This window comes from Aquarana catesbeiana, linkage group LG07 (assembly GCF_042186555.1).
Source record: "Aquarana catesbeiana isolate 2022-GZ linkage group LG07, ASM4218655v1, whole genome shotgun sequence".
Classification (NCBI taxonomy): domain Eukaryota; kingdom Metazoa; phylum Chordata; class Amphibia; order Anura; family Ranidae; genus Aquarana; species Aquarana catesbeiana.
The window spans coordinates 325,677,562-325,704,137 of record NC_133330.1 but is presented as its reverse complement, the minus strand read 5'-3'; the positions used below and the strand labels follow the sequence as shown (position 1 = coordinate 325,704,137).

Genomic DNA, 26,576 nt, shown 5'->3' with positions numbered 1-26,576 from the left:
CGCTAGTGGTCAAAAAGCGCCACTAAAATGAGCGGTGCTGTACCGCTAACGCACGGAGGCCCCAGTGTGAAAGGGGTCTTGTAGACCCCAGATCTCGCTGGAAAGAGGATCTGTCATGCTCTATTCCTATTCTAACGATTATTTACATTCCTTGTAAAAGGAATAAAAGTGATCAAAAAAAAAAAAAATGTAAAGAGTAAGTGTAAAAAAAATAAACAATAAAAAAAAAATTTTTTTTTTAAAGCGCCCCCTTACCCACGTGCTCGGACACAGAAGCAAACGCATACGTAAGTCGCACCTGCCTATGTACACGGCGTTCAAAACACACATGTGAGGTATCGCCGTGATCTTTGGTGCGAGAGCAATAATTCTAGCACAAGACCTCCTCTGCAACTCTAAACTCGTAACCTGTAAAAAATATTAAAGCATCACCTATGGAAATTTTTAAGTACCGAAGTTTGATGCCATTCCAGGAGTGTGAGAAATTATAAAGCATGTCATGTTAGGTATCTACCATATTTGTATAACACGCACCCCAAGTTTAGGAGGGAATTTTAAGGAAAAAAACTTTTAGGAGGGAAGTTTAAAAAAAACACTTACATTTAAATGCCCATCAATGCAGCCTCATCAGTGTCCATCTGCAGCCTTGTCCAGTGTCATTGCAGCCTTGCAGTTTAAATATGGCGCCGAGATGCACAGAGCCGGATGTCCTGTGTATCTCGGCTCCAGATATCTCCTCTACCCTGGAAAGCATGAGATTAAAAAAATTAATTGACCTCCCGGGATCATAGAGCTGGCCGGGGACCATCCGGTGCGCGCCCAGCTCTATAGGATGGCTTTTGCAACAGAGGGAATCGTAGTCCCTGCTCTAATTCATCCAAAGGTGTTCTAACGGGTTGAGGTCAGGACTCTGTGCAGGCCAGTCACGTTCTTCCACCCCAAACTCGCTCATCCATGTCTTTATGGACCTTGCTTTGTGTACTGGTGCGCAGTCATGTTGGAACAGGAAGGGGCCATCCCCAAACTGTTCCCACAAAGTTGGGAGAATGAAATTGTCCAGAATGTCTTGGTATGCTGACGCCTTGAGTTCCCTTCACTGGAACCAAGGAGCCAATCCCAACCCCTGAAAAACATCCCCACATCATAATCCCCCCCCCCCGAGTTTGGGGTGGAGGAACTTGACTGGCCTGTACAGAGTCCTGACCTCAACCCGATAGAACACCTTTGGGATGAATTAGAGAGGAGACTGTGAGCCAGGCCTTCTCATCCAACATCAGTGCCTGACTTCACAAATGCGCTTCTGGAAGAACGGTCAAACACAACTCAATATTGAACTCTACGGACTAAGACTGGGATGCCATTAAAGTTTATGTGCGTGTAAAGGCAGGCGTCCCAATACTTTTGGTAATATTGGTAGTATAGTGTAGTATAGTGTATGTTGTAGATCAGTGTATGTTGTAGATCAGTTTCCACACGATTATAATATGATACACTTGTGAGATATTGTAGTAACAGCCACACAGCAGTAGCTGACAATAATCAAGCCAGTAAAGATGGGGAAAAAAAACTAACATTTGTCCTGCAGGTCGGGTCCATTGTTTTGTGATACGGCACTGCATTACTCTGACAATTGCGCGGTCATGCGACACTGTACCCAAATAAAATTTGTCTGTTTTTTCCAACAAATATAGCTTACTTTTGGTGGTATTTGATCACCTTTGCGTTTTTTTTAAAATGTATTTATTTATTTATTTTGTGCTATAAACAAAAAAAGACCGACAATTTTGAAAAAAAAATATGTTTTTTTACTTTCTGCTATAAAACACATCCAATAAATAAAAAAAAAAAAAAAAAAAAAAAAAAATCTTCTTCATAAATTTATGCCAATATTAATTCCGCTCCTTGTTTTTGGTAAAATAAATTCAAATAAGCGTATATTGATTGATTTGCACGAAAATGATAGTTAACCCCTTCCCTGCCAGTGTCATTAGTACAGTGAAGCTGCAGCATTTTTAGCGATAATCATTATATTAGTGTCACTGGTTCCCAAAAAAGTGTCATTGTTCCATTTTTGTCTGCTGCAATATTGCAGTTCCACTATAAGTCGCTGATCCCCGCCATTACCAAAAAAAAAAAAAAAAATTCCATAAAAATATCCCATAGTTTGTAGACGCTATAACTTTTGCGGAAACCAATCAATATACACTTATTGGGATATTTTTTATTGAAAATATGTTGCAGAATACATATTGGCCTAAATATTTTTTTATTGGGAAGTATTTACTATGTAGTAATTTCTACATAGAAACCAATGTGCTTCTAACCTACTCTAAGACCCCTTTCACACTGGGGCGGTTTGCAGGCGCTAATGCACTAAAAATAGCGCCTGCAAACCGACCTGAAACAGCCGCTGCTGTGTCTCCAGTGTGAAAGCCCCGAGGGCTTTCACACCGGAGCTGTGCGCTAGCAGGATGGGAAAAAAAGTCCTGCCAGCAGCATCTTCGGAGCGGTGAAGGAGCGGAGTATACACCGCTCCTTCACCGCTTCTACCCATTGAAATCAATGGGGCAGCACGGCAATACCGCCAGCAAAGCGCCTCTGCCGCTAGCGGCGCTAAAACGCCCGCTGACGCACCTCCTGCCCCAGTGTGAAAGGGGCCTTACTTGGAAGCTGATTGGTTTCTATGCAGAATTGTGGTTAATTTTGCCCTCTCTAGTTCTAGTAAATAAACACCTTAGTGTCCGATTTGTTTGCCCCAATGTAGAGCTGCACAATTAATCGTCAAGAATCGTTATCGCGATCTTGACTAAAGTGTTTCACAATTCTGTCTATGCAAAGAATTCTCTCTGTTCTTATGAAAAAAAAAATCGGGCAGTCTGCCAAGAATCAAAACACTCTTTATCAGTTGAACTTAAGTATAAACATTGTAACAATTTGTCAATAGAATAGACTTTGTGTGTAAGTGAAAAAAGTTTAACCACTTAAACACTAAACCTTTATCTGACATTTGTTGGTTTCAAGTTAATATAATTTATTTTTGCTAGAAAATTACTTAGAACTCCCAAACGTGTTTTTTATATATATATATATATATATATATATACACACACACACATACTTTTTTTTTTTTTTTTTAGTAGACACCCTAGAGATTAAAATGGTGGTTGTTGCAATATTTTATTTCACACTGTATTTACGCAGCGGACTTTCAAATGCATTTTTTTTGGGAAAAAATTACTTTAATGAATTATAAAAAAAAAAAATAAACTAACCAGTAAAGTTAGGCCATTTTTTTTTTTTATATATATAATGTGAAATATTTTATGTTGTGAGAATCGTGATCTTTTTATATTAAGCAAAAAAATCGTGATTCTCATTTTGGCCAGAATCGTGCAGCTCTACCCCAATGTTGCAGTCCCGCTAAAAATCGCTGATCGCTTCCATTACTAGTAAAATTTTAAAAAATAAAAAATTCCATAAAAATATCCCAGAGTTTGTAGATGCGATAACTTTTGCGCAAACCATGGAAAGTATAAAGCCTCACTGTATAAACAAAGTATATCTTAGTAAGATGTGCCATTGTCCAAATTAATTGAGGAGAAAAGTTTGGGAGTACGGACCCCACCCCCGACTCACCAAAAGAAAAATAGCAAGTGGACTATTGCGGTACAAGAAATATCGCTAATAATACAAATTACTGATAAAACTTTTCACAAAATTTATTTATACAAAAATAGCAAAAGAAAAACAACAAGACATATATAGTTAAAAGGTTCAGATGACATGATATTTCAACATGTTTCGCGGTTATACCGCTTCATCAGGGCAATACAATTGTAAAAATATATCAAAATACAAAAGATAAATACCATATACAAAAATTCATACAGTTATATAATGGGGGAGATGAAACGGAGTGATGGAACTGCTTACCCGAGCCTCAGGGGGTGTGCAGCAACGAGGTAACCCGACTGGGTCTCCACCGGCGATTGGGAAGGGGATATAAAACACCGGCCAAAGTCTGTGTAAAATAAATATGGGGATGAAGATTCATATGATCAATGCAAGTGTCAGTCATAAATGGTGAAGTGATGAATTGACAGTGAAAAAAGAAAAAGATGCAAAATACCACCGTGTGGGAGGGTCGGGTAAGGAAAAAGGAGAAGAAAAGGGGAGGGACTGGTAGGAAAGGAAGGGATGACAGAGAAATGGGAAAGAAGGAGGAAAGAGAACAGGGAAGAAATGGGAAGGGGAAAGAGGACGGGGAAAAAAAGGAAATGAAAATGGAGGCGGACAAGAAAAAGGGGGATATGGAACGCTAACCAATCAATATACGCTTATTGGGATATTTTTTACCAAAAATATGTAGCAAAATACATATTGGCCTAAATTGATGCAGAAATGAGATTGTTCTACTTTTTTTTTATTGGGAATGTTTTATAACAAAGTAAAAAATATTGTGTTTTTTTTTTTTTTGTTTTTGTTTTTTTTTTGAAAATTGTCGCTCTTTTTTTTGTTTAAAGCCAAAAAAATAAAAACTGCAGAGGTGATCAAATACCATCACAAAAAAGCTCTATTTGGGGGGAAAAAAGGGCAACAATTTGATTTGGTACAGTGTAGCACGACTGCGCAATTTTTTATTTAAATTAACAGTGCTGTATCGCAAACAATGGCCTGGTGGTGAAGGGGGGTAAACCTTCCGGAGTTGAAGTGGTTAAATGGCATAGCAGCAGAAACAAAATATTTATACACCTCGGCACCAGCACAGTCAGGGGGCTCAGTGTTGTGTCCTCCTAAAAGAAATGATTTTAGAGGGAGTCCAAAAAAAAAAAAATCCTGTTCCTCTCCACTGTCATTGTGCTAGAAAATGATATAATACAAATGAGACACAAGTAGGGCTATTTATAAAATGAAAACAAAACAGGAAGTGTTTTGAACAAGTTAGTTATGGCCCATTGTGACCAGTCAGATCATTTGTTTTGTTTTTTATGCAAAGAGTGGAAAATGAAACCTGATTAGTAACCATTGGAAACAAAAAAAAAATATATATATTTTTTATTTATTTTTTTTATTTATTTTATTTCATATTCTTTCTTCCCTTCCAGCACTCGTTGCATTATCTTTCAGTGGAGCTGTTGGTCTGACCTTTCTCATGCTTGGATGTGCCTTAGAAAGTTATAGGTAAGAAATTCAGTCACTTGTGGTAGGTGTATCTTATTAGCAATATGTAGATTATATATACACAGAGATACTGATATTGTATGTATGTATGTATATATATATATATATATAAAATTTTTTTTTTATAAAATCTCTCACACACACACACAATACTTTTTTAATTGACGCAGACAAGAATAAAAACCTGACCGCTTCTAACCTGGGGGTCAGCAACCCGTCGATCCCGATCTACCCAACACCTGCGGATGGGTGTCGGGTAGATTGGGAACACTTGTCAGCTTTGCCGATCCTCCGCTACTTTGTCGCCAGTCCTTCCTCCAGCCTCCTCGCTCATCCTTCCTCAGAGCAGAGCATGAGGCTACACAGCTCTGGATGGGCAACAAAGGGTGGGATCTGGCGAAATTTACTTTTGAAGTTAACCAGCAGATGAATGGTTGCTAGGACATGGGACAGTCCTAGCAACCAATCACCAGCTTGGTATTATGGGAAGTTAACTCCAGCAGCTCACGCTCCCGCCCTCTGTCCAGAGCTGTGCATACTCCTACGGTATGTAGGTAGAGGAATTAAAGTGATACCAAAGTCTTGTTGTTGTTTTTTTTTTTCTATTAAAATATCAAACATGTTATACTCACCTGCTCTGTTGGATTTGCACAGAGCAGCCCCGATCCTCCTCTTCTCAGATGCCTCTTCTGGGCTCCTGGCCCCTCGCTCCTGTTGAGTGCTCCCACACCAAGCAGCTTGCTATGGGGGCACCCAAGCTAAACTGTATCTCCCAGTGTCAATTTAGACACGGAGCTGCGGTTCGGCCCCACTCCCTCTCCTGATTGGTTAACTGACTTTGACAGCAGCAGGAGCCAATGGTGCCGCTGCTGTGTCTCAGCCAGTCAGGAGGGGAATGTCGGACGGCCGAGACACTCGTGGACATCGCTTTACAGAGTTGGGGCTTGGGTAAGTATTAGGACGAAACGTGTCGGGACGAATTGCTGACACCACCGATACTGCCAGATCTCTATATTTCTATATTTCAAAGCGCTGTTTTTCTTCTGAAATGTGAGTGTTCTTACTTTTAATAAATGAGTTTTAAACCCTTTATACAGTATCACGCTATGTACTCTCACGTTTTTTCCATATATACTCTGGATGCCTGAGTGGATTTGTTCCCTTTGCCATACAGAGGGCCAGAAGACACTCCTATGGGGGTTGATGTGAAGGTGGCAGTGGTCATTACTGTGTGGGGGGGCAGAGGACGCTACTGTGGACAGGGCCAGCGCCAGCATAAGGCTGCCTAGGCAGCCGCCTTAGAGTGCCAGGATGGAGATGGGGGTGGGGGTGGTAAAGTCCGAATACCCAGCCACCTATAGCTGAGGCTGCAGAGAAAGAGACTGGAGAATCTGTCCTCAGTCTCTTCCCCCAGCAACCTGATCTCTAAGGTCCTGGCTACTGCTTCTCTTCCAGAATTGAATGGAGCCCATGGTTATCCAACCAATTGTAAGCTCTTGACATTGTGGGTATACCCCGTGGGGTTTGGGTCATTACTCCCACTAAGGGTCATAGTACTCCTGGTCAGTGCAGTGCACGTCATTACATGAGCATGGAGAAGAGCGAGAACCCGTGACAAAACCAGTCTGAACACAACAGTATAAAAAGCGTTTATATCATTTTATTTAATTATTTTTTTTAATTAAAAAAAATTGGGGAGTGGTTAAAGAAAAGGTGTAGTTGGGCTTTAAAAGAAATGTGATACTGCGGCCAGTCTACCTTCTCAGCATGCTTGGGATGAGGTATACAAAATAATCCATATAATATTATGCTGAACATTTTCTGGTATAATTTAAATATTAAAGGGGTTGTAAAGGTATGAATTTTTTCACCTTAATGCATTCTATGCATTAAGGTGAAAAAACTTTTGACAATGCCGCCCAGCCCCCCTGTTTTACTTACCTGACACCTCGAAACTCAGCCGCTCGCTCCCGACCTCCATTTCGCCACTCAGCCTGGTCGCTGATTGGCTATAGTGGATGGATTGAAAGCAGCGCAGCCATTGGCTCGCGCTGCTGTCAATCACATCCAATGACGCGGCGTGCCGGGGGGCGGGGCCGAGTGATACAGCGAGCGGCTATAGCCGCCGGCTGTATCACGGGAGCGCGCCCGCAATAACTAACCACCATGCGAGGGAGCTCGCATTAAGGTGGTTCGTTCTTGCGGGGAGGAGCTGAAACAGCCGCCGAGGGACCCCAGAAGAGGAGGTTCGGGGCCACTCGGTGCAGAACGAGCTGCACAGTGAAGGTAAGTATAACATGTTTGTTATTTAAAAAAAAAAAAAAATTAACTTTACAACCCCTTTAAGTGCATATGACTTAGTTATTGGTATAGGACAGTGAAGGTGAACGTTGGCACCCCAGAAGTTTTGGAACTACATTTCCCATGATGCTCATGCACTCTGCAATGTAGTTCAGCATCGTGGGAAATATAGTTTCAAAACATCTGCTATAGGAGATGCATCCCAGGCTGCCATGCTAATGCCGTTCTCTTCTCTTCTTTCATTGCAGAGTTTACTGGCCTCTGTTTGTTTTGATATTCTATGTCATCAGTCCCATTCCACACTTTATCGCCACGAGACTCAGCGATGACAGCGACGCAGCCAGCAGTGCCTGTCGGGAGTTGGCTTACTTTTTCACCACTGGAATTGTAGTTTCGGCATTTGGCCTTCCCATCATACTGGCCAGAATAAAACTGGTAAGTGATGGAAGTGATGCAGTTGCATGATAAGAGTGCCTTGTAATATAATTGTACATTTGTTTAGTGGTCGTATCGCATGGCGTGCTGCAGTTTAGAGGGGAGCCTGCAGACAGGAATAAGCAGAAGGCTACAGAAAAGGGAAAACTCTAGAACCACTTCAGAAATGGTCACCACAACTATAACCACTTCAGCCCCGGAAGGTTGTTGGGTTGTTTTTTGTTTTTTTGTTTTTTCTTTGCAATACGGCACTGCGTTGCTTTAACTGACAATTGCGCGGTTATGTAATGCTGTACCCAAATTAAATTTTTATCCTTTTTTTTTTTTCCCACAAATAGAGCTTTCTTTTGGTGGTATTTGATCACCTCTGCCTTTTTTATGTTTTGCACTATTAACAAAAAAAAAAGACAATTTAGAAAAAAACTATTTTTTTTTACTTTCTGCTATAAAGCATACCCAATAAAAAAAAAAAAAAAAAAGGAAATCAGATTTCTTCATCAGTTTAGGTCAATATGTATTCTGCTAATATTTTTGCTACATATATCCCAATAAGCGCATAAGTTATAGCGTCTACAAAGTATGGGATATTTTTATGGAATTTTTATATTGTATCTTTAATTTTTTTACTAGTAATGTCGGCGATCAGCGAGTTATAGCAGGACTGTGATATTGCGGTGGACAAATCGGACACTAAGTGACACTTTTTTGGGGACCAGTGACACTAAGGCCTCTTTCACATGGGTGGCTGTTCTGCCGCTGTTAAAAGCATGTTTTGTTATTTTGAAATTTCAAGACTCCAGGCACAGCGATCACTTGCAGTTGTACGTTGCGATTAGCAGCGTTTACGTGCGTTTACATGCGGCTGCGTTTTAGCTGTGGTGGAACATTCTTGCCATTTCTGGTGTGCTTCTGTTGTTTTTCTTTCCTCATTGCCGCAGCTATTTGCAGGAGAAATGGTACACTGCGATTACCTGTGATTATGTGCAGATAGCTGTGCTAAATCGGTTTTTGACGCAGTCAAATTTTTTTGTGTGAGTTTAGGTACCATAGATAACTTTAGCTATCCGCAGCTAAAAGCTGAATTCTATTCGCCCGTGTGAAAGAGGCCTAATACAATGCTAAAAAAATGTACGGTCAAAGTACTAATGACACTGGCAGGGAATGAATGAATTAGCATCAGGGACAATCAAGGGGTTAAATGTGTCACTGGGGGGTGCTTTCTAACTTGGCAGGTGCTTGTACTGTAAGAAGACAGAGATCTGAAATACATCAGAAATACAGGATCTCTGTCTTCTCCTGCCACAGAACGGCGATCTGCCTTGTTTACATAGGCAGACCGCCTTTCTGTCTGCCTCAGGTACGATCAGCGGGTCCCGGTGGACTTTGGGTCCGCCGGACACGCTGATTGGCTCCAGCTGTGTCCAATCGGAGCGGGTTGCTGGTGGCGCACGTGCACACCCCAGACCTGGAAGAAAAAAATCATGTGCAGGTTTGTGATTTTGCACTAAAAGGCCCTGCCGCAGTATTTGTACGTGGGGCAGTCCTTAAGCGAATAAACAAGGTGAGAGTTTGGTCTTTAATAGGTGCCCTCTGTGTTGGAATGAGTCTTCTCCCCTCCCCTTATAGTTTCTCGTCTATTTGCTGATTTTTAATTATTGTCCATAGTAGTGGACAGGCTAGAACTCGGGATGGCTAGGCTTGGCACCCTTGTAGAGGGAGGACCTATCTGAAACTATAAAAACACTTTTACTGCCACAGGGTGGCAGCTGTACGCCAGATGACATATGTGTGTGTATGTGTGTGCGTGCGTATATACGTGATTCCGGATTTCCGCCTGCAGAAGGGGCAAACTTCTGTTATGATAATTGATAGCAGAAGCCGATCTGTGGGTGCCGGGCACTCGATGTCCTCCGGCACCCACCGATTGTCGACAATACACAGAGAACCGAGATTCACCTAGGTAAACAAGGCATAGCTCAGTTCTGACAGGAGGAAAGGGATCGATCCTGTGTTCCTGCAAAGCAGGGACTAGAATCGATCTCTTCCCCTAATGAAATCAGCACACAGTGTACACAAAAACACTGACTAGGCACACGGTTAACCCTTTGATCACCCCTGATGTTAACTTCCTTCCCAGCCAGTGTCAGTACAGTGACAGTGCATATTTTTAGCACTGATCACTGTGTCGGTGTCTGATTGTTCACCACAATATCGCAGTCCCGCTATAAGTCGCTGATCGCCGCTATTACTAGTATAAAAAAAAAAAAATAATAAGTAAAAATTCCATAAATATATCCCATACTTTTGTATAACGTTCCTGTTAGCAGAATACATATTGGCCTAAATTTTATGAAGAAATTTGATTTATTTATTTTTATTTACATTTTTTTTTTTTTTTTAAGTATAATTTTATTGGGTTTACACATAGGTTACAGAAATGAAAGCATGTAAGTAAATGTCACATATTGACCCATAGCCAAGTAAAACAGTACGGAATGTTGTACGACATTATAAGTACAATAACATAGTATGAACAAAAGAACAAGGGAGCTACATTCAGAGATTTTGTAGGTGGTTTCCTACGTAGCGGGGGAATAAGCCTTAAGTTATGGTAAACTATATCTGTGTGAGATTCCCTTGACGTTAAAATACATTGCCAGTTTGGTATGGAAAAAAACAAAAAAAACCCATAAAATAAACCATAGTACGCTATCGTCCCAGACGCTATAGATAGTAATGCATTTACATCTACAATTAAGGCAAAGTGTGAATTATGTCAGTACAATGCAATTATATTTACATCCAAATCAGGGTGTGACTAAGGTCGTTATAATTGGAATTTAAAGTATCAATTTTAATGAAAATCGTTGTTAAGGCATATTGTTTTGTTTTCAATTAATTCATATCTTCAATTTCTCCTTTCTCTTCTCCTTATCATCCCGTTTGCACCCTTCTCTATTCCCCTGCATTCTTTCCTAAAGTCTTTCCTTATCCTTAACCGACCTTATTTGCTCAGTTCCACCTCTGGGCACCCCTATTGGGAGCAATCTGTGCCCATTGTGGGACATATGCGGACATATGAGACAAAAGCATGTCGGGTCTGCCTAGTTAGCTTGAAAAAAGGTGTTACTGTGAAACCTATCAGGTCTCAGAACAGCAGCGAGGGATCCTTCAGATCATTAGTGATCCCTTGGGTGGTAGAGAGGGTCCTATGAGGGAGGGGGAAGGGGGAAAGAATGATGGAAGAACAATGTAGGCCCAAAGAGAATTCCATGGGTTAAGCAGCCGATTGTGTTTGCACTGTCTCCCCAGTCCTTTGAGGGGTGGGGTCAGTGGAAGTGTGCGGGACGTGGGTCGATTTGAAATGGGTCCAGCAGGCCCATATATGTTCAAACTTGGATGGTGTGTCATTGGATTGATGGATAAGGTGTTCCATTTCAGCTATTCTGTCTACTCTCTGGATCCATTCCTGAATAGTAGGGGGGGAGGTATCTCTCCAGTGGACAGGGATGCATAAGGTAGCTGCGTTGATGAGGTGGAGAACCAGAGATTTCTTGTAGGTGTGTTGTGGAAGTGAGGTGTGATGAAGTAGGTATTGGGCCGGGGTGAAATCAGGCGAGTAAGTCGTAATCTGTGAAATTAGTCGATGTATGTCTATCCAGTAGTTTTGAATGAGGGGACAGTCCCACCATATGTGTAGAAGAGTGCCCCTGGATGCGTGACAACGCCAGCAGAGGGGGGGAAGGTTTGGGTGGAATTTGTGTATCCTATCTGGAGTTCTGTACCATTTTGTAAAGATTTTATATCTGTTTTCCTGTGTGGAGATATTGAGAGAACCCTTGTGTATGTGAGTAAGGATGTGTTGCCAGTCTTCAGCAGTGAGGTCTAGATGTAAGTCCCTTTCCCATTGTAAAATCAGGCTATCAGATTTGATTTCTTGTGATGTGAATAAGAGTTTATATATAGACGAGATAAGGTGTCTTTGGGGCTCTGGGTTATTGCAAAAGCTTTCAAAGGGTGTAAGATCTCTGTGTAAGTCTGTAATAGATTGGATGCTATTAGCGAAGTGGCGTATCTGCAGGTATTTATAAAAGGGAATGTGGTAGTCTGGAAATGTCCGAGTCATGGTCTGGAAAGACATGAAAGTACCCTGTTGGAACAGTTGGTGTAGTTTAAGGTTGGGGCGATTCATATCCGTTGTTGGGGTCTTGGTATGTATTCCTGGTACGAAGTCAGGGTTGTTTTCCAGAGGTGTCAAGGGACCCGGTGTGGGTGTCAATTGGAGTAGTTTGCAGGCTGCTTTAAAAGTGTTTAGAGTTGCATTGATGAATTGATTATGTGTAGCCCCGTCAGGTATTTTATTTTGCTTAATCCAAGGTAAAAGATTTAGAGGTATTGCGGTAAAAGCATTTTCTACATGTATCCAGTCTTTGTTAGGCCTGTTATTGTGCCAGTCAACTATCCTAGCGAGGTGACAGACCCAATAATATTTTTGTATATCTGGTATGTGTAAGCCTCCTTGGAGTTTAGGAGACGTCAATCTGTTCCAGTTCAGTCTGGGTTGTTTGGAAGACCATACGAAATTCCTACATGTTCTCTTAAGTATGCCAAAGAAGGAAGGAGGGAGTTGTATAGGGATGGTTTGGAATAAGTAGAGCAATCTTGGAAGTATGTTCATTTTTAGAATCGCCGTCTTTCCGAACCAGGAAAACGGTCCCGAGCTCCATTTTTGTAGATCTGCTTGGACGGTTTGTAAGATGGGTAAAAAGTTTAGTTTATATAGGTCTGTCAATTTAGAGGGTATTTTGATGCCAAGATACGTAAGCGCATGAGGTTCCCATTCAATCGGGAAGTTAAGTTTACATTGTGTGACTATGTCATCAGGTAGAGATATGTTTAGGGCTTTGGACTTAGAAAAATTTATTTGTAGGTTAGAGAGAAATTTGAAGTGAGTAAATTCTTTAAGTAGGTTAGGGATGGTAGTGTGCGGGTCAGTGAGGAACAGCAGGATATCGTCCGCATAAGCGGCTATTTTAAAGTGTTTATTGTCAATTTCCAACCTTTGATGTTCGGGTTGTCCCTAAGTTTGCGGAGGAATGGTTCTAGAGTGATAATGAAAATTAGTGGGGATAAGGGGCATCCCTGTCTAGTACCATTGGACACGGAGAAGGCGCTCGACAGGCGACCATTCACCCTCACTTTTGCTGTGGGGGAGGAGTACAGTGTCATGATCATTTGGAGTAAATGTGGAGGTATTCCTATGGAGCGCAGGGTAGCTTCCATGAAGTCCCATGCCACCCTGTTGAACGCCTTCTCCGCGTCGAGGGATAAGAGGAAGCCTTTGGAGTTAGAGGTAGTGATCCAATGGTGTACGTTTAGCGCTTTAATGGTGTTGTCTCGGGCCTCGCGACCGGGGACGAAACCTACCTGTTCTGTGGATATTAGTTTGGGAAGTAGAGGTAATAGACGATCGGCAATGGCTTTGGCAAACATTTTAATATCTACGTTTAATAGTGAGATAGGGCGATAGTTGGTGACCCTGGTTTCGGGATAAGGGAGATGTGTGCTTCTAATGTGTCTCTGGTAGCAATACTGGAAGGTGGGAAGTTGTTATACGCTTTAGCTAGAGGTGGGATTAAAATGTCAGTAAAGGCTTTATAGTATCCTACCGTAAGTCCGTCTGGACCCGGACTTTTGCCTGGTTTCATCTGTTGTAAAGCTAGTGTAAGCTCCTTTGTCGTTAGAGGAGAGTCTAGTGCCTCTGCGTCCTCTGCCGTTAGTGGGGTCGGGGCGTACTGGGCTAGGAATTGGTTGATAGCTTCCTGTCTATCCTCTAGGGAGTTTGGCGTATGGGGGGGTCGTAAGTTATATAATTTTGTGAAGTATTGGACAAATTGATGTGCTATGGCTTCAGAGGTAACATGACGTATACCAGAAGGGTCTTTGATTGTGTGTATGGTATGTGCTGCTCTCTTGGCCTGCAGTGCTCTTGCGAGGAGCTTTCCTGACTTATCACCAAATTCATAAAAACATTTCCGCTGTAAAATGTATTTGCGCTTTAATCGTTTGTGTAGTTCTGCTAATAAATCATTTCTGGCTTGCGTTAGGCCAGTAAGTGCCTCAGAAGCTAAAGATTGCTTGTGTTTTTGTTCTAAATGCGCGATAAGTTTAGTCAGTTCCTCTATTTTTGCTTTTCGAAGTTTGGTGCGTTGTGCAGCTGCAGAGATGAGTATGCCTCGTACCACACATTTGTGGGCTGCCCATACCACTTCAGGTGTGGACTCTCCCTCGCCATTTTCCATGAAGTACTTGGTGAGTTGATGGGAAATCGAGTTTGTAACAGCAATGTCGGATAGGAGGGAATTGTCTAAACGCCATATCGGGGAGTGCATTCTTTTAGTAGGCAGTTGTAAAGTCAATGATATGGGACTGTGATCTGATAGGACCGAGGGTTCAATGGTGGATTTTTTGACCATTGGTAGTTCGTCTTGGGAAATAAAAAAATAGTCTAACCGTGAGTATTTAGAGTGTGGTGGGGAGTAAAAGGTAAAATCTTTTTCATTAGGGTACAGAGTACGCCAGGTATCGTGCAATAGTAAGCCTCTCAGTTGCTGTTTTATGGCCCGAAGGGCTCTGTATGTGAGGGAAGAGTGACCAATGGATGTATCAAGGTTAGGGTTTAACGGGACGTTAAAGTCACCTCCAAGTATTAACAAACCTGATCGAAAGGACGTGAGTGTCTGAAGAGTGTCGCGGAAAAAGGAGACTTGTCGCGAATTTGGAGCATACAGGTTTGCTATAGTTATTGGTTGCTGATGTAGGGTGTCTTTTAAGAAAATGTATCTCCCAAGGGGGTCTCTATGGGTATCTGAAACAATAAGTGGGCAATTTTTAGATATGAGGATGCACACCCCTTTCGATTTGGCCTCATCATTAGATGCGTGATAAATTGTCGGGAAATGCCGGTCCTGTAATTTGGGAATTGTGTCTGTTCTGAAATGTGTTTCTTGGATCAGAGCAATATGGGTCCGGGACTTGTGTAGAGAGGAAAGTAAGAGGGAACGTTTTTCTGGTGTGTTTAGACCACGTATGTTGATGGATCGAAGATTTAAAAGAGCGGGAGATAGCTCCTTATCATCTGGTGCGTGATTAAGATCCATAGCCATCAATCACAAAAAAAAAAAGGGGGTTTTTTGATTATCCGAAGAGATTACGGAGATAATCAATACCTTGATTACCCCGCCTTCTCGAGTCTAGAAAAGGGATCGGAAAAGTACAGCGTGGGTGCAGCGCCTATCCCGTGGGAAACGGGTTATTATACTGCACTGTTGCTGTGCGGGGGTTGGTGTAGACCTTACACGAATGAGGTGGTGTGTGAGTGAGAGGGGTGTAGGCCCCGCCATCACGTGACCATGAAAGTTAAATGAAGGAGGGGTACACTAATAGTTCACTAGCTATTGACGTTGGGGTTCAACGGGATGGGCAAAAGAGGTGATGGTTGAATCACCTCAGTGACCCTGAAGAACAACCAGTATGTGCTTTGCTCAAGGTAGGGTGTCATGTTTTCTTGTTTCGTTAAGAATCACTCAGACCTCTGGAATCGCAGCATTGTCTGTGGGGATATGCAACAAAGATTCCAGGGTGTGAGATTGAGCATAAGATATAATCTATATAGTATAGTAAATGAGCTTAAGACCTATTCTATGCTTAAGTCTACTAACCGTTACAGTATAAGGCTAAACATACCTTTGAAAAACCTTAGTTGAACTTTAGAATTTAGACAAAATGCAGTCCATGCCAGTAGTGGATGCCTCAGGTAAAGTACTCTATGAGGCATACCTGTAAAGAAAAAGGGGTTAGCGGAATCATCAGTAGTTAGTCAGCGGCTTTGATAGTAGGCATCTTCGGCTACATTGTGTGTCCTTATTTCCCAGAAGATCACAATAGCTCGAGTATCCGCTGATATTCTGAGATCAAAGTGTGAGGTGGGATGTCCTTCAGTATTAGGGATCTGCAGACCATCGGCCGGTCGGTCTGGTGGTATCAGGGTTCCCAGGAGATTAAGCAAGCAAGGCTGTAGGACATGGTGGTCATTTTTTTCTTAGCCGTTAGTTTTTAGGTCCGGTACAAACGTGTACTGCGGTGTATGCTGAATTTGAGCCGTATATCGGATGAACTCATCCCGAACTTCTTAGAAGGTGGTGGCTCACAGGGGGAAACATGACTTCAGTGCATAGTGGGAATCCGGAACTTGAAGATCTGTTACCTTTGTTGAGACAGGGACTGTGAGGTGCGCTGACCAGGGAGCACTTGTTCTTTCCGCTGCCAACAGGAAGGCAGGTGGTCATTTCCGGAATCAGCGCTAAAGGCAATATGGGGGTTGTAGGCAACTGCTCATACCTCAATCCTTCTAGGCATGGGGTAGGCCGCTAAGGGGGAGCATACAGTCCCATTGGCAGATTCTATACAAGGCCTAACGGTCTGCGCTTACGCAGTAAATCTCGCCCTGTGATGACCGTTTTAGGAAAGTTGTCAGCAGTTGAGCACAAGCACTCACTATTCAGTTTTAATAAAGATAAAGATAACTGTTCGCCTAACATGGCATAACTACGTGGCTGGGCATCTGTGACATTAGGCGCTTCTCTGACCTGTTAACGGTCCCGTCTGGCCCTTCTCGAGGTGGGCGAGGTTGCTGCACTGAATTCCCGACGATGATAGCGGGAGGTGCCATGGTACGTCGGGGCAGAAGGCGACCGTCTCCTCCTGTGTCCTGCATTCAGGGTCTCCATAGGTTCTTCAGGCTGGCGTTCTCTACGGACAGCCGAGCGGCGAAAATCCGCATACCACTCCGGTACCTCCACAACGGGGATGTTCAAGGTTTCACAGAACTGGGGAAGATCCTCAGGTACTCTGAGGAACGCCGAGCGCCCTTGCGAGGATGCCGCGAGGCAGAAGGGGAATTTCCACTTGTACGGTATGCCTCTGGTACGTAAAGTGTCTAGGAGCGGCTTCAGGTCTCTGCGGTGCTGTAGGGTTATGCCAGAAAGATCCTGAAAGATTTGTACCGTCTTTCCTTCATGGACGATTTGCGGGATGCTCCTGGCCTGGCGTAAGATGTCTTCCTTAACCTTGTAGTTCACCAGACAGCAAATCACGTCCCTGGGGGGTTCAGTGGCTTTTCCTTTGGGTCTCAGGGCACGGTGGATCCGTTCAAATTCAACCGGTGTCTGCTGCGGCCTATGCATTATGCCATTGAACAGGCTAGTTACTGAGGGCAAGAGTTGATCCCCCTCAATCGTCTCAGGGAGCCCCCGTATCCTTAGGTTCCGTCTTCTGCCCCGGTTATCGAGGTCTTCGAGATGCCTCTGCATATCCCTCATTTGGAGGGTATGTGTGTCTACTTGTCTGGTGGTTTTGCGGATTTGAAGGTCTTGCTGCTCTGCCGTTCGTTCTGTCAGCGCTACCCTGTCCGTCAAGGCACGGATGTCTAAACGGAGTTCAGATACGGCTGCTGCGAGGGCGTCTTTTATGTCCGTGGCGATCATCCGTAAGTCGCTTATGTTTAAATGATGCTGGGGGAGCTCTTCTGTGGCATTCTCCCCTATTTGGCTGTTAGGTAGAGCTACTGGTGGTGTGCCCTGTGAGGAAGATGCGGCCTGGGCGCTTCTGTGGCGGGAAGACGCCATGTTTCCTCTGCTCGATCGGAACATGTCAGGGATATTGTGCCCGGGGTTGTCAGGCTGTTCCCTCGGCGATCTGGAACGGGATGCGGATGTGTTCCTGGATGCGGTTCCCATGTTTTAAGAAGGTTGTAGCTCAGTTTAACCTCCGTTATACTGGTCGTAGGTCGTGTGATGGCGGGGGCTGAGGAGTTAAGCTGCCATCTTCATGTAGGGTCAGGCCACACCGAAAGATGAAGGTTAATGAAAGTGGCTCACCAAGTTTAGTGGAAGAAAAGTCCACTTGGTATTAGGAAGGGTGGAAGAAAAAGCAATTAAGGTGTCCCTGTGTTAGGAAGATGGCCACTGTCTGCTATAGGTAGGCCAGAGCCTCAGCCTTTCCTAGGTGGTGGTCTGAAGGAAAGGTGGCAGGCTGTGGGTGTCCGAGATCAGCTTTTCCTAATCTTTTCCGGCCTTCAGGGTCTCTACAGCATGCATCTATCATCCGGATGTGTCTGAAATAAGAAGGGCCGGGTTGGTTATCGCTCGTACCGCCGATTGCGGAACTCAAGCCCGGGGACGCTGGAGGCTTCACAGGCCTCAAGATGGCGGCGGGCCGCGAGTGGTCTGAGGTATTTTTCACTATATTTACCAGCTTGTACTGTGTCTGTACCCCTACCGATCCTCCCCCGGGAGAATATTAGTAGCTTTTTGCGATTCGTTGTCTCTTAAATCGGCCGATCACGGCACTCGAGCCTGGGGACGGTGAAGGCCTGTGGGCCGCAAGATGGCGGCGAGTCTCTGTTGTGAGGAGCCGGCCGCGGCCTAATAGCAACTCAATCGGCCAACGAAACTCAGTAATTTCCCCAGGGGCAGATGTATCAGGTGTCCAGTGACTTATGTGGGAAGTTAGGAGGCTCACCCAGGTATGGGAATCGTAGGATGGTGTTGGATTGGGCCGGGTTGGTTATCGCTCGTACCGCCGATTGCGGTACTCGAGCCCGGGGATGCTGGAGGCTTCACAGGCCTCAAGATGGCGGCGGGCCGCGAGCGCTCCGAGCTAATCCTTCCGTGTTTGCTAGCATCCACAGTGACCGCTCACCATCTGACCTTCCCTTGTAACAGCCGCAGCAGATGGGGGCAATTCAGCTGTTCTGTGTTCGGCCAATTGCAGTGTTTAAGCCTGGGGATGATGAGGGTCCGTAAGCCGCAAGATGGCGGCGAGTCTTTGGAGATGAGGAGCCGGCAGCAGCCTAAGATACACCCGATCGGCCAGGTAACCTCTGAAATTTCCCCAGGGATCGGAGTAGCAGGTGCTCAGCAACTGTTGGGTGAGTTTTGGAGGCTCACCAAATGTTAGAATTCGCAGGATGGCGGTGGATTGCAATAGTCTCTGCGGAGCTATAGTTAACACGTCCTGTCACTACAGAGTCCGGACACGCCCCCTTATTTACATTTTTATAGCAGAAAGTAAAACTTGTTATTTTTTTTTTTTTTTTAATCGCAAAAAATAAAGAGCGACAATAAAAAAAAAAAAAAAAAAAAAAAGCAGAGGTGATCAAATACCACTAAAAAAAAAGCTCTATTTGTGTGGGGGAAAAAAAGGACATGCATTTTATTTGGGTACAGCGTTGCATGACCGTGCAATTGTCAGTTAAAGTAACGCAGTGCCATTTCGCAAAAAAAAAAAAAATGGCCTGGTCACGAAGGGGTTAAATCTTCCAGAGGTCAAAGGTTAAAGCAAGTTCACCTTTAGTAACCTGTTACATGTTAGACCCTATTTAGGGTGTAAAAGGTCACTATGCAGCACCCCCCCCACAACCCCTCCTCGCACCCACTATCGCATTTAAAAAAACAATGCAGATATGCAAGAGCTCCGCCCACACAGCTGCGTCATTAATTCACAGATCCGTTAGTGAATGAACTACAAGTCCCATCTTCCACTGAGGCAGACGGCTTGTAGTTCTCAATGGACTACAAGTGAACTGATCAGCGCCCTCATAGTTCATTGACACATCCTGCAGCTCGGTAAAAAAAATTATTCTTTAAAACCAATCTCCAGCATGCTCTTCAGTTTTGTACAGTTGCAATGGCTCCTCTACTGTAACAAAATTGCTTGTTCTGCTTTCACTGCACACTGTGAGCTTTCTCAGTGTGATTTATAAGCTGCAGTCAGTCAGATAAAACCTGCCTCATTTCCTGCCTCATTTATTGGATTTCAGTTCTGTAAATCACGGAGAATCGACATCACACGTGGTCGTTGCCTATGGGTCTTTTCACACGGGCTTGTCCGTGTATGGACTCCGCTTTGCTCAGTAGGGATCGATCATCGATCGATGCTGAGCAGGCGGATGACGGATCCCTCTCCACTCACTGTGCAGAGATGGACCTATCAAAACCCTGCTGTCCTCTATGAAGATCGGATGAAAACGGACCGCCTGTCTGTTTTCTTCCGATCCGATTCTCCAGACAGATGGAAAAAAGGGTTTCCATCTGTCTGGATTTTACAGACTGGATCGGATATTGGCGGACATGTCACTGCTGACAACCGCCGCTCCATAGGTCTGAATGGAACGTCCAATCAGGTCCGCCTGAAAAACTGGCCCGTGTGAAAGGGGCCTAAGACTGTCTTCATGCAAATGCAGCCTGCCTAGGAAAACACTGGTGATGCGCTGAAAATTATCGTCCAAAAATAGGGTTTTCAGCGCTGTCGAAAGGAGAAAAAAAAGTGCTGATTATGGCTGCCGAAAATGCTCATGATCTTGCTACAATTTTACCTTGTTTATGGTGTGTTTTTCATAGGTCGTGTTACTCAAAAAATGCATCAAAAAAGCAACACTGGTGCATTTTTGATGCATTCTTACTGTATTTTCATTGCATCTCAGTGGGGAGGTGCGGTTTGCCAAATATGCACCAAGCAGGATTTTTAACACTGCTTCAAAAGTTGCAGAAAAAATGGCTGATAGTAAATTCATATTCATTTTTAAATTCATGATATTAAAAAGGAGAAAATAAGGAAATAAGGGAGGAGAGGGAAGGAAAGGGGAGAGGGAAAACGGGACTTCAATTGAACTTCAATTGAAATTTGTGGGTACAAGGTAAATAATTATAATTCATATTTAATAGTTCATAGCCAGGGTATATTATGGTAATAATACAAAAACCCAATTCGATTCATACATGGTAATGATACAAAATTGAACATATAAAAATACAATATAGACAATATAATCTGGGGCCTCTCTTAATCCCCAACATTGATGACACACGCACACACCCGCCCCTTTGTGGGGCCTCATAGATACTAGTTAAAACATCCTAAGAAGGATTGACACAGACACCCATGGAACCTATTATCTGAGGTAATAAACATAAAGTAGTTGGAAAGGGTATGACGAAGTACACGGCATCTGTAGCTCAACGCGTTTCATGGCTGTAGCCAATCTTCAGGAGCGAAGCACATGAACTGGATAGGGTGTCTGTGTAGTGATGGTGTGGCACTGAAGGTCGCAAATCGCCCAGAGAAAGACATTTCTGGAAGATGTAGCGGCGCGCCAACAGATGGCGGCCAACGCGGGACAACAATCAAGGTGGGTATAGATCGATGATAGTGGTTGGGTAGATAAGTGGGATCAATCAATAAGGGCCTCTGTGTAGTGACTGTTTGAAGGCTGAGATTGCCTCGTTCTAGGCTATAGATCGAGGTCCCATGTGATACCAATAGCCATTGTGAAAAAATGACATGAGTGCAAAAACCACCCTGGACCGATCCCACACGGCTGACACTGCAGCACACCACTAACTTTATGCAACCGTGCAGAGTGAGAGCCAATTCCAAATCCTTTTTATTTTATTTTATTTTTTTTTTATAATCTTAATTAAAAAGTTGAATATAATACAATTATTTATAAAAATATATATATTTTTTTTAACCGCTTCAGCTGCTGTCAATCCAAAGTCAGTGAGCCAATGAGAAGAGAGAGGGGGCGGGGCCGAGCCGCTGCTCCGTGTCTGAATGAACACACAGAGCAGTGGCTCGACTTGGGTGCCCCCATAGCAAATCGCTTGATGTGGAGCCTCGCAACAGGGGGGAGGGGTAGGAAAGAGCTGGCAGGGGACCCCAAAAGGGGAGGGTCTGGGCTGCTCTGTGCAAAACCACTGAGGTAAGGATAACATGTTTGTTATTAAACAGGGGGAAAAAAGCCTTTAGTATCACTTTAAAGCGGTGTTCTGCCCAAAAAAAAAAAATAAAAATTTAAGGCCAGCAGCTACACATACTGCAGCTGCTGGCTTTTAACAATAGGACACTTACCTGTTCTGGAGTCCAGCGATGTCGGTGCCGCAGCTGATGTTTCCATCAGCTGTCAGGTGCTGCCGCTGCCATTGCGGGTAAGGGAACCCGGCAGTGTAGCCTTACGGCTTCACGCCGGGAACCCTACTGCGCAGAGGCCCCGCTCCTCTCTCCTACTGGCCCGGCGACAGGGAGAGGAGGAGGAGGGAGCCCCGCGGTGATGTCACGTGGCCCGGACTCCCGGAACTGGGAACAGGATACCTGTCTAAGACAAGTATCCTGTCCCCCCTCCCCCCAGAAAGGTGCCAATTGTGGCACCGGAGGGGGAGAAGAGACAGATGAGCGGAAGTTCCACTTTTGGGTGGAACTCCGCTTTAATAGACGGACAGCCATGACTCCATGACCTGAGGGAACAACAGCTGGACTCTTTCAACATTCTTTATATGTCCAATACCAGCTGGCCAAAGAATAGAATATTATATAATTAATAGTCCACCAGACTGCAAGTGTGGCTAGAAATCTTCATGAAGGACAATACAGAGGATGATTTATTAAAACTGTAGAGTGCAAAATCTGGTGCAGCTGTGCATGGGAGCCAATCAGCTTCTAACTTCAGCTTGTTCAGTTAAGCTTTGACAAAAAATCCTGGCAGCTGATTGGCTCCCATGCACAGCTGCACCAGATTTTGCACTCTCCAGTTTTAATAAATCATCCTCTGTATTGTCCTTCATCAAGATTTCTAGACATGCTTGCAGTCTGGTGGACTATTATATAATATCATTCTATTCTTTGGCCAGCTGGTATTGGACATATAAAGAATGTTGAGAGTCTAGCTGTTGTTCCCTCAGGTCATGGCTATCCGTCCCAAGAGACCAGATATGAATAACGGTGAAATTTATCAACAGTTGCAGCTGCGGTTTTTCCTTTTTTTTCCCTAATAAGAAAAAGTTCTTGATGAAAGCATAACAGTTCTGATTGTATTCCCTGAGTGACCTTCGCTGTGCAGATGTTGATAAATGAGCAAATTATAAGTGTGTGTTATCCGGCCCCTAGATGGCAGCCTGAAGCCCTGAAATCATTAAGATAAGTATCTATATGGGTCGTATCTCTTGTGCCTGCGAGGAAGAATGCCCCACTTCTGGCTATTAGTGCATCTGTCAGTATTAAACCCCCCCCCCAGACATTTCCTTCTGAACTGAGATTTCTGGCACATAACAGCTCTTTTTTTTTTTTTTTTGTCTTTTTTTGTAAACCTTTGTATAGTACATGTTTAGTTATGAGTACAGTTCTTAAATTGCCATTGAGTGATTATTGCTGATTAAAATTGTATGTAAACTCTAACAAAGAACCTGTCACAATGGCTCCCTGTTTATCAGTTAAATATACCACTGAAAGTGATTTTTGTTATATCTGTTTGATAAGTACAAAAAAAACTGCGAAAAACAAACGTCTCTGTTTAAGGACTGCAAAGGACCAAACTACTGTTTAAATGTCTATCGCATATTAAATATTATACCATACATCAACTATATGCTGGAAGGAGGGGTGGGCTTTAATGTCCAGCTGCTGCACACATGCGCCCACAGTGACCTGAGGTTGTGTGCCGAGATTTAGCCTGGTCAGCGTGCTGGGAGTTATCACAGACGGCTCGATGTCAAGGCTTCTGATTCAAGAGCCAGTGGGTCATGTTGCTAGGGGTTATTTTGTTGAGGGGGGGCCTATTGTTGCTGGGGTAGATCAACTGTTGCTGGCGGACAAGTCCTCTGAGAGAGTGTATTGTTGGGGTGGGTCTATTGTTGGCGGACAATTCCTCTGGGGGTGGATCTATTGTTGCTGGGGTGGGTCTATTGTTGGCAGACAATTCCTCTGGGTGTGGATCTATTGTTGCTGGGGTGGGTCTATTGTTGGCAGACAATTCCTCTGGGGGGTGGATCTGTTGCTGCTGGAGGTGGATCTTTGGGTCTATTGTTGATGGCAAACAAATCCTTTTGGTTGGGTGATATTTTGTTGCAGGGGTAAGATCAATTGTTGCTGGTGACAAATCCTCTCGAGGGGGGGGGGGGGGGGGTTGGATCTATTGTTGGCGGACAATTCCTCTGCGAGGATGTATTTTTGCTGGGGGCTATTGTTGGATGCAGGGGATCTATTTTCCTGCCTTTCTTATTATAATAAACAAATTCAGTACAAATTGCTCAGTACCACAAAATGATACTTGATTCTGTATTCTCTAAAAGGGGCGATACTGGGTGGTAGTTTGGAGGAGGAACGATGTGCGGAGGTGGGTAGGGGGCGGAACCAAGGCTCGGAGGTGGGTGGGTGGAGGTTGGGACCAAGGCTTGGTGCTCGGAGGTGGGTAGGGGCAGAACCAAGGATCGGTGTTCGGAGGTGGGACCAAGGAACGTTGCTCGGAGGTGGGTAGGGGAGGAAACCAAGGCTCAGTGGTGGGTAGGGGAGGAAACCAAGGCTCGGTGGTGGGTAGGGGAGGGAACCAAGGCTCGGTGGTGGGTAGGGGAGGGAACCAAGGCTCGGTGGTGGGTAGGGGAGGGAACCAAGGCTCGGTGGTGGGTAGGGGAGGGAACCAAGGCTCGGTGGTGGGTAGGGGAGGGAACCAAGGCTCGGTGGTGGGTAGGGGAGGGAACCAAGGCTCGGTGGTGGGTAGGGGAGGGAACCAAGGCTCGGTGGTGGGTAGGGGAGGGAACCAAGGCTCGGTGGTGGGTAGGGGGTGGAACCAAGGACTAGTGTTCGGAGGTGGGACCAAGGAACGGTGCTCGGAGGTGGGTAGGGGGCGGAGACAAGGGTTGACTCAGAAGGAGGGAGTACCAGCACCTATTCCCTTAGGGGGAAAAAAAGGCCTGCTTATGGATATGTAGTGTAAACTACTGGCCTTTGCACTCCTAGAACCCCTATAATGTGCAGGGGACGTGGAGGCAACATACCAATGCTGTGTCCTAGGACAGGAAGTGTATCACTGGCAGGATCCCCAGGGAAAATAAAGGGGGGGTGGGGAAACTGAATAAGGAAAACTAATGCAGCCGCCACATCTTGAATTGGTAAGGTGCAGTATGGTGAAATGTGCTCTTGGGTTTAAATCGAGAATGAAAGTTCATTTTTCAAGCGTAATGAAATGCATTTTTTTGGGTGTGAAAAATTTTGGATTTGTTGCTGAAACTGCGACATCCAAAATTACAGCGCCATTTTCATTAACGGGAAAACAAATGTGCCATAAATTCTGCCCTTTTCTATTTAACGTTTTTTAGTTGCCTCAATGAATCTCGGTGCCTCCTTTGATAATTTTTGCATTTAGTGAAAGTGAACAGTGACCAGGGTTTTTTTTTTTTTTGTTTGTTTTTTTTTTCTGCTATGTTGTGATTAAGTGTATTATAAAGTTTAGCCTCTAGGTGGAGCAGCTGAAGCATCAGTTGAAGCGTTCTCTTATTTTGCAGAAATGTTTTTTGTCATAGAGCTGGAGCTACAAGGAGAGTCTTCATTCAGGTTTTCAGCAAGAAATGGATATTTTACCCCCTTCCCGACCAGAGGCTTTTTTACAATTTGGCACTGCATCGCTTTAACTGACAATTGCGCGGTCATGCAACGCTGTACCCAAATGATTTTTATCATTTTTTTTTCCCCCACAAATAGAGCTTTATTTTGGTGGTATTTGAGCACTTCTGCGGTTTTTATTTTTTGCGCTTTTCTATAATAAATATCCCCAAAAATGTTTTTAAAAAAACTAATTTCTTCATCAGTTTAGGCCAATATGTATTCTTCTACATATTTTTGGTAAAAAAAAAATCAATAAGCGTATATTGATTGGTTTGCGCAAAAGGTATAGCGTGTACAAACTATGGGAAAGATTTATGTCCTTTTTTTATTTTTACTAGTAATGCCGGTGATCTGCGATATTGCGACGGACAGGTCGAACACTTATGACGCATTTTTGGGACCATTGACATTTTATACAGCGATCAGTGCTATAAATATGCACTGATTACTGTGTAAATGTCACCGGTAGGGAAGGGGTTAACACTAGGGGGCGGAGGAGGAGACATATCGTTGTTTTCACTTAGGAACAAACGATATGTATCTTTTCCCCTGACAGAACAGGGATTTGTGTGTGCTGGCTCTCGTGCACGCAATCTTAAAGGGAAACTCATACGGGGTTTAGCGCAGCGGTGCCATTGTGCCGCAGTATAAGTACGTGAGCCGGTCGCGAACCGGTTAACGAATAGTCCGTTAAAAAAAAAGACGATAACATAACCAGCTTTTCCTGCAATATTCAGCTTTATTCTGGAGATTTCCGGCAATTTCCAGCATCGCATACTAGCCCATTATGTGGCACTTACCTGCAAACGAGGCCCATGCTGTCCCCGCTGCAGGAGGCATCCATCTTTGCCTCTCTTCTTCCTTCCCGGGGCCGCGGACTCTGGCTATATGACTGGCCAGAGCCGCATGGTGTCAATCCCGCGCATGCGCACCAAAGCCGCTAGTCACGGCACATGCTCAGGAAGAAAAGGAACGGAGGTCCGTTTCTTCACAGTGCACACGCCGATGACATCATCGCCGCAGTACAAGGTAAATATCTCCTAAACTGCGCACGTTTAGAAGATATTTCCACTACCTATAGGTAGGCCTTATTCTAGGCTTACCTGTAGGTAAAACTCACAATCGGGGGTATACAATCACTTTAGCTAAATTTTACACCACAATTT

The 26,576-nt window shown here is 44.1% G+C and overlaps 1 protein-coding gene across 1 annotated transcript in view; it reads left to right on the top strand.

Moving 5' to 3' along the window:
* Nucleotides 1-26,576, top strand: part of LEPROT (leptin receptor overlapping transcript) — a 42,498-nt gene that overhangs the window by 5,308 nt on the left and 10,614 nt on the right. Inside the window, exons 2-3 of the mRNA XM_073593795.1 lie at nt 5,106-5,181; nt 7,731-7,917. Of these exons, the coding sequence (XP_073449896.1) occupies nt 5,106-5,181; nt 7,731-7,917 (263 nt within the window). The remainder of the gene's footprint in view (nt 1-5,105; nt 5,182-7,730; nt 7,918-26,576) is intronic.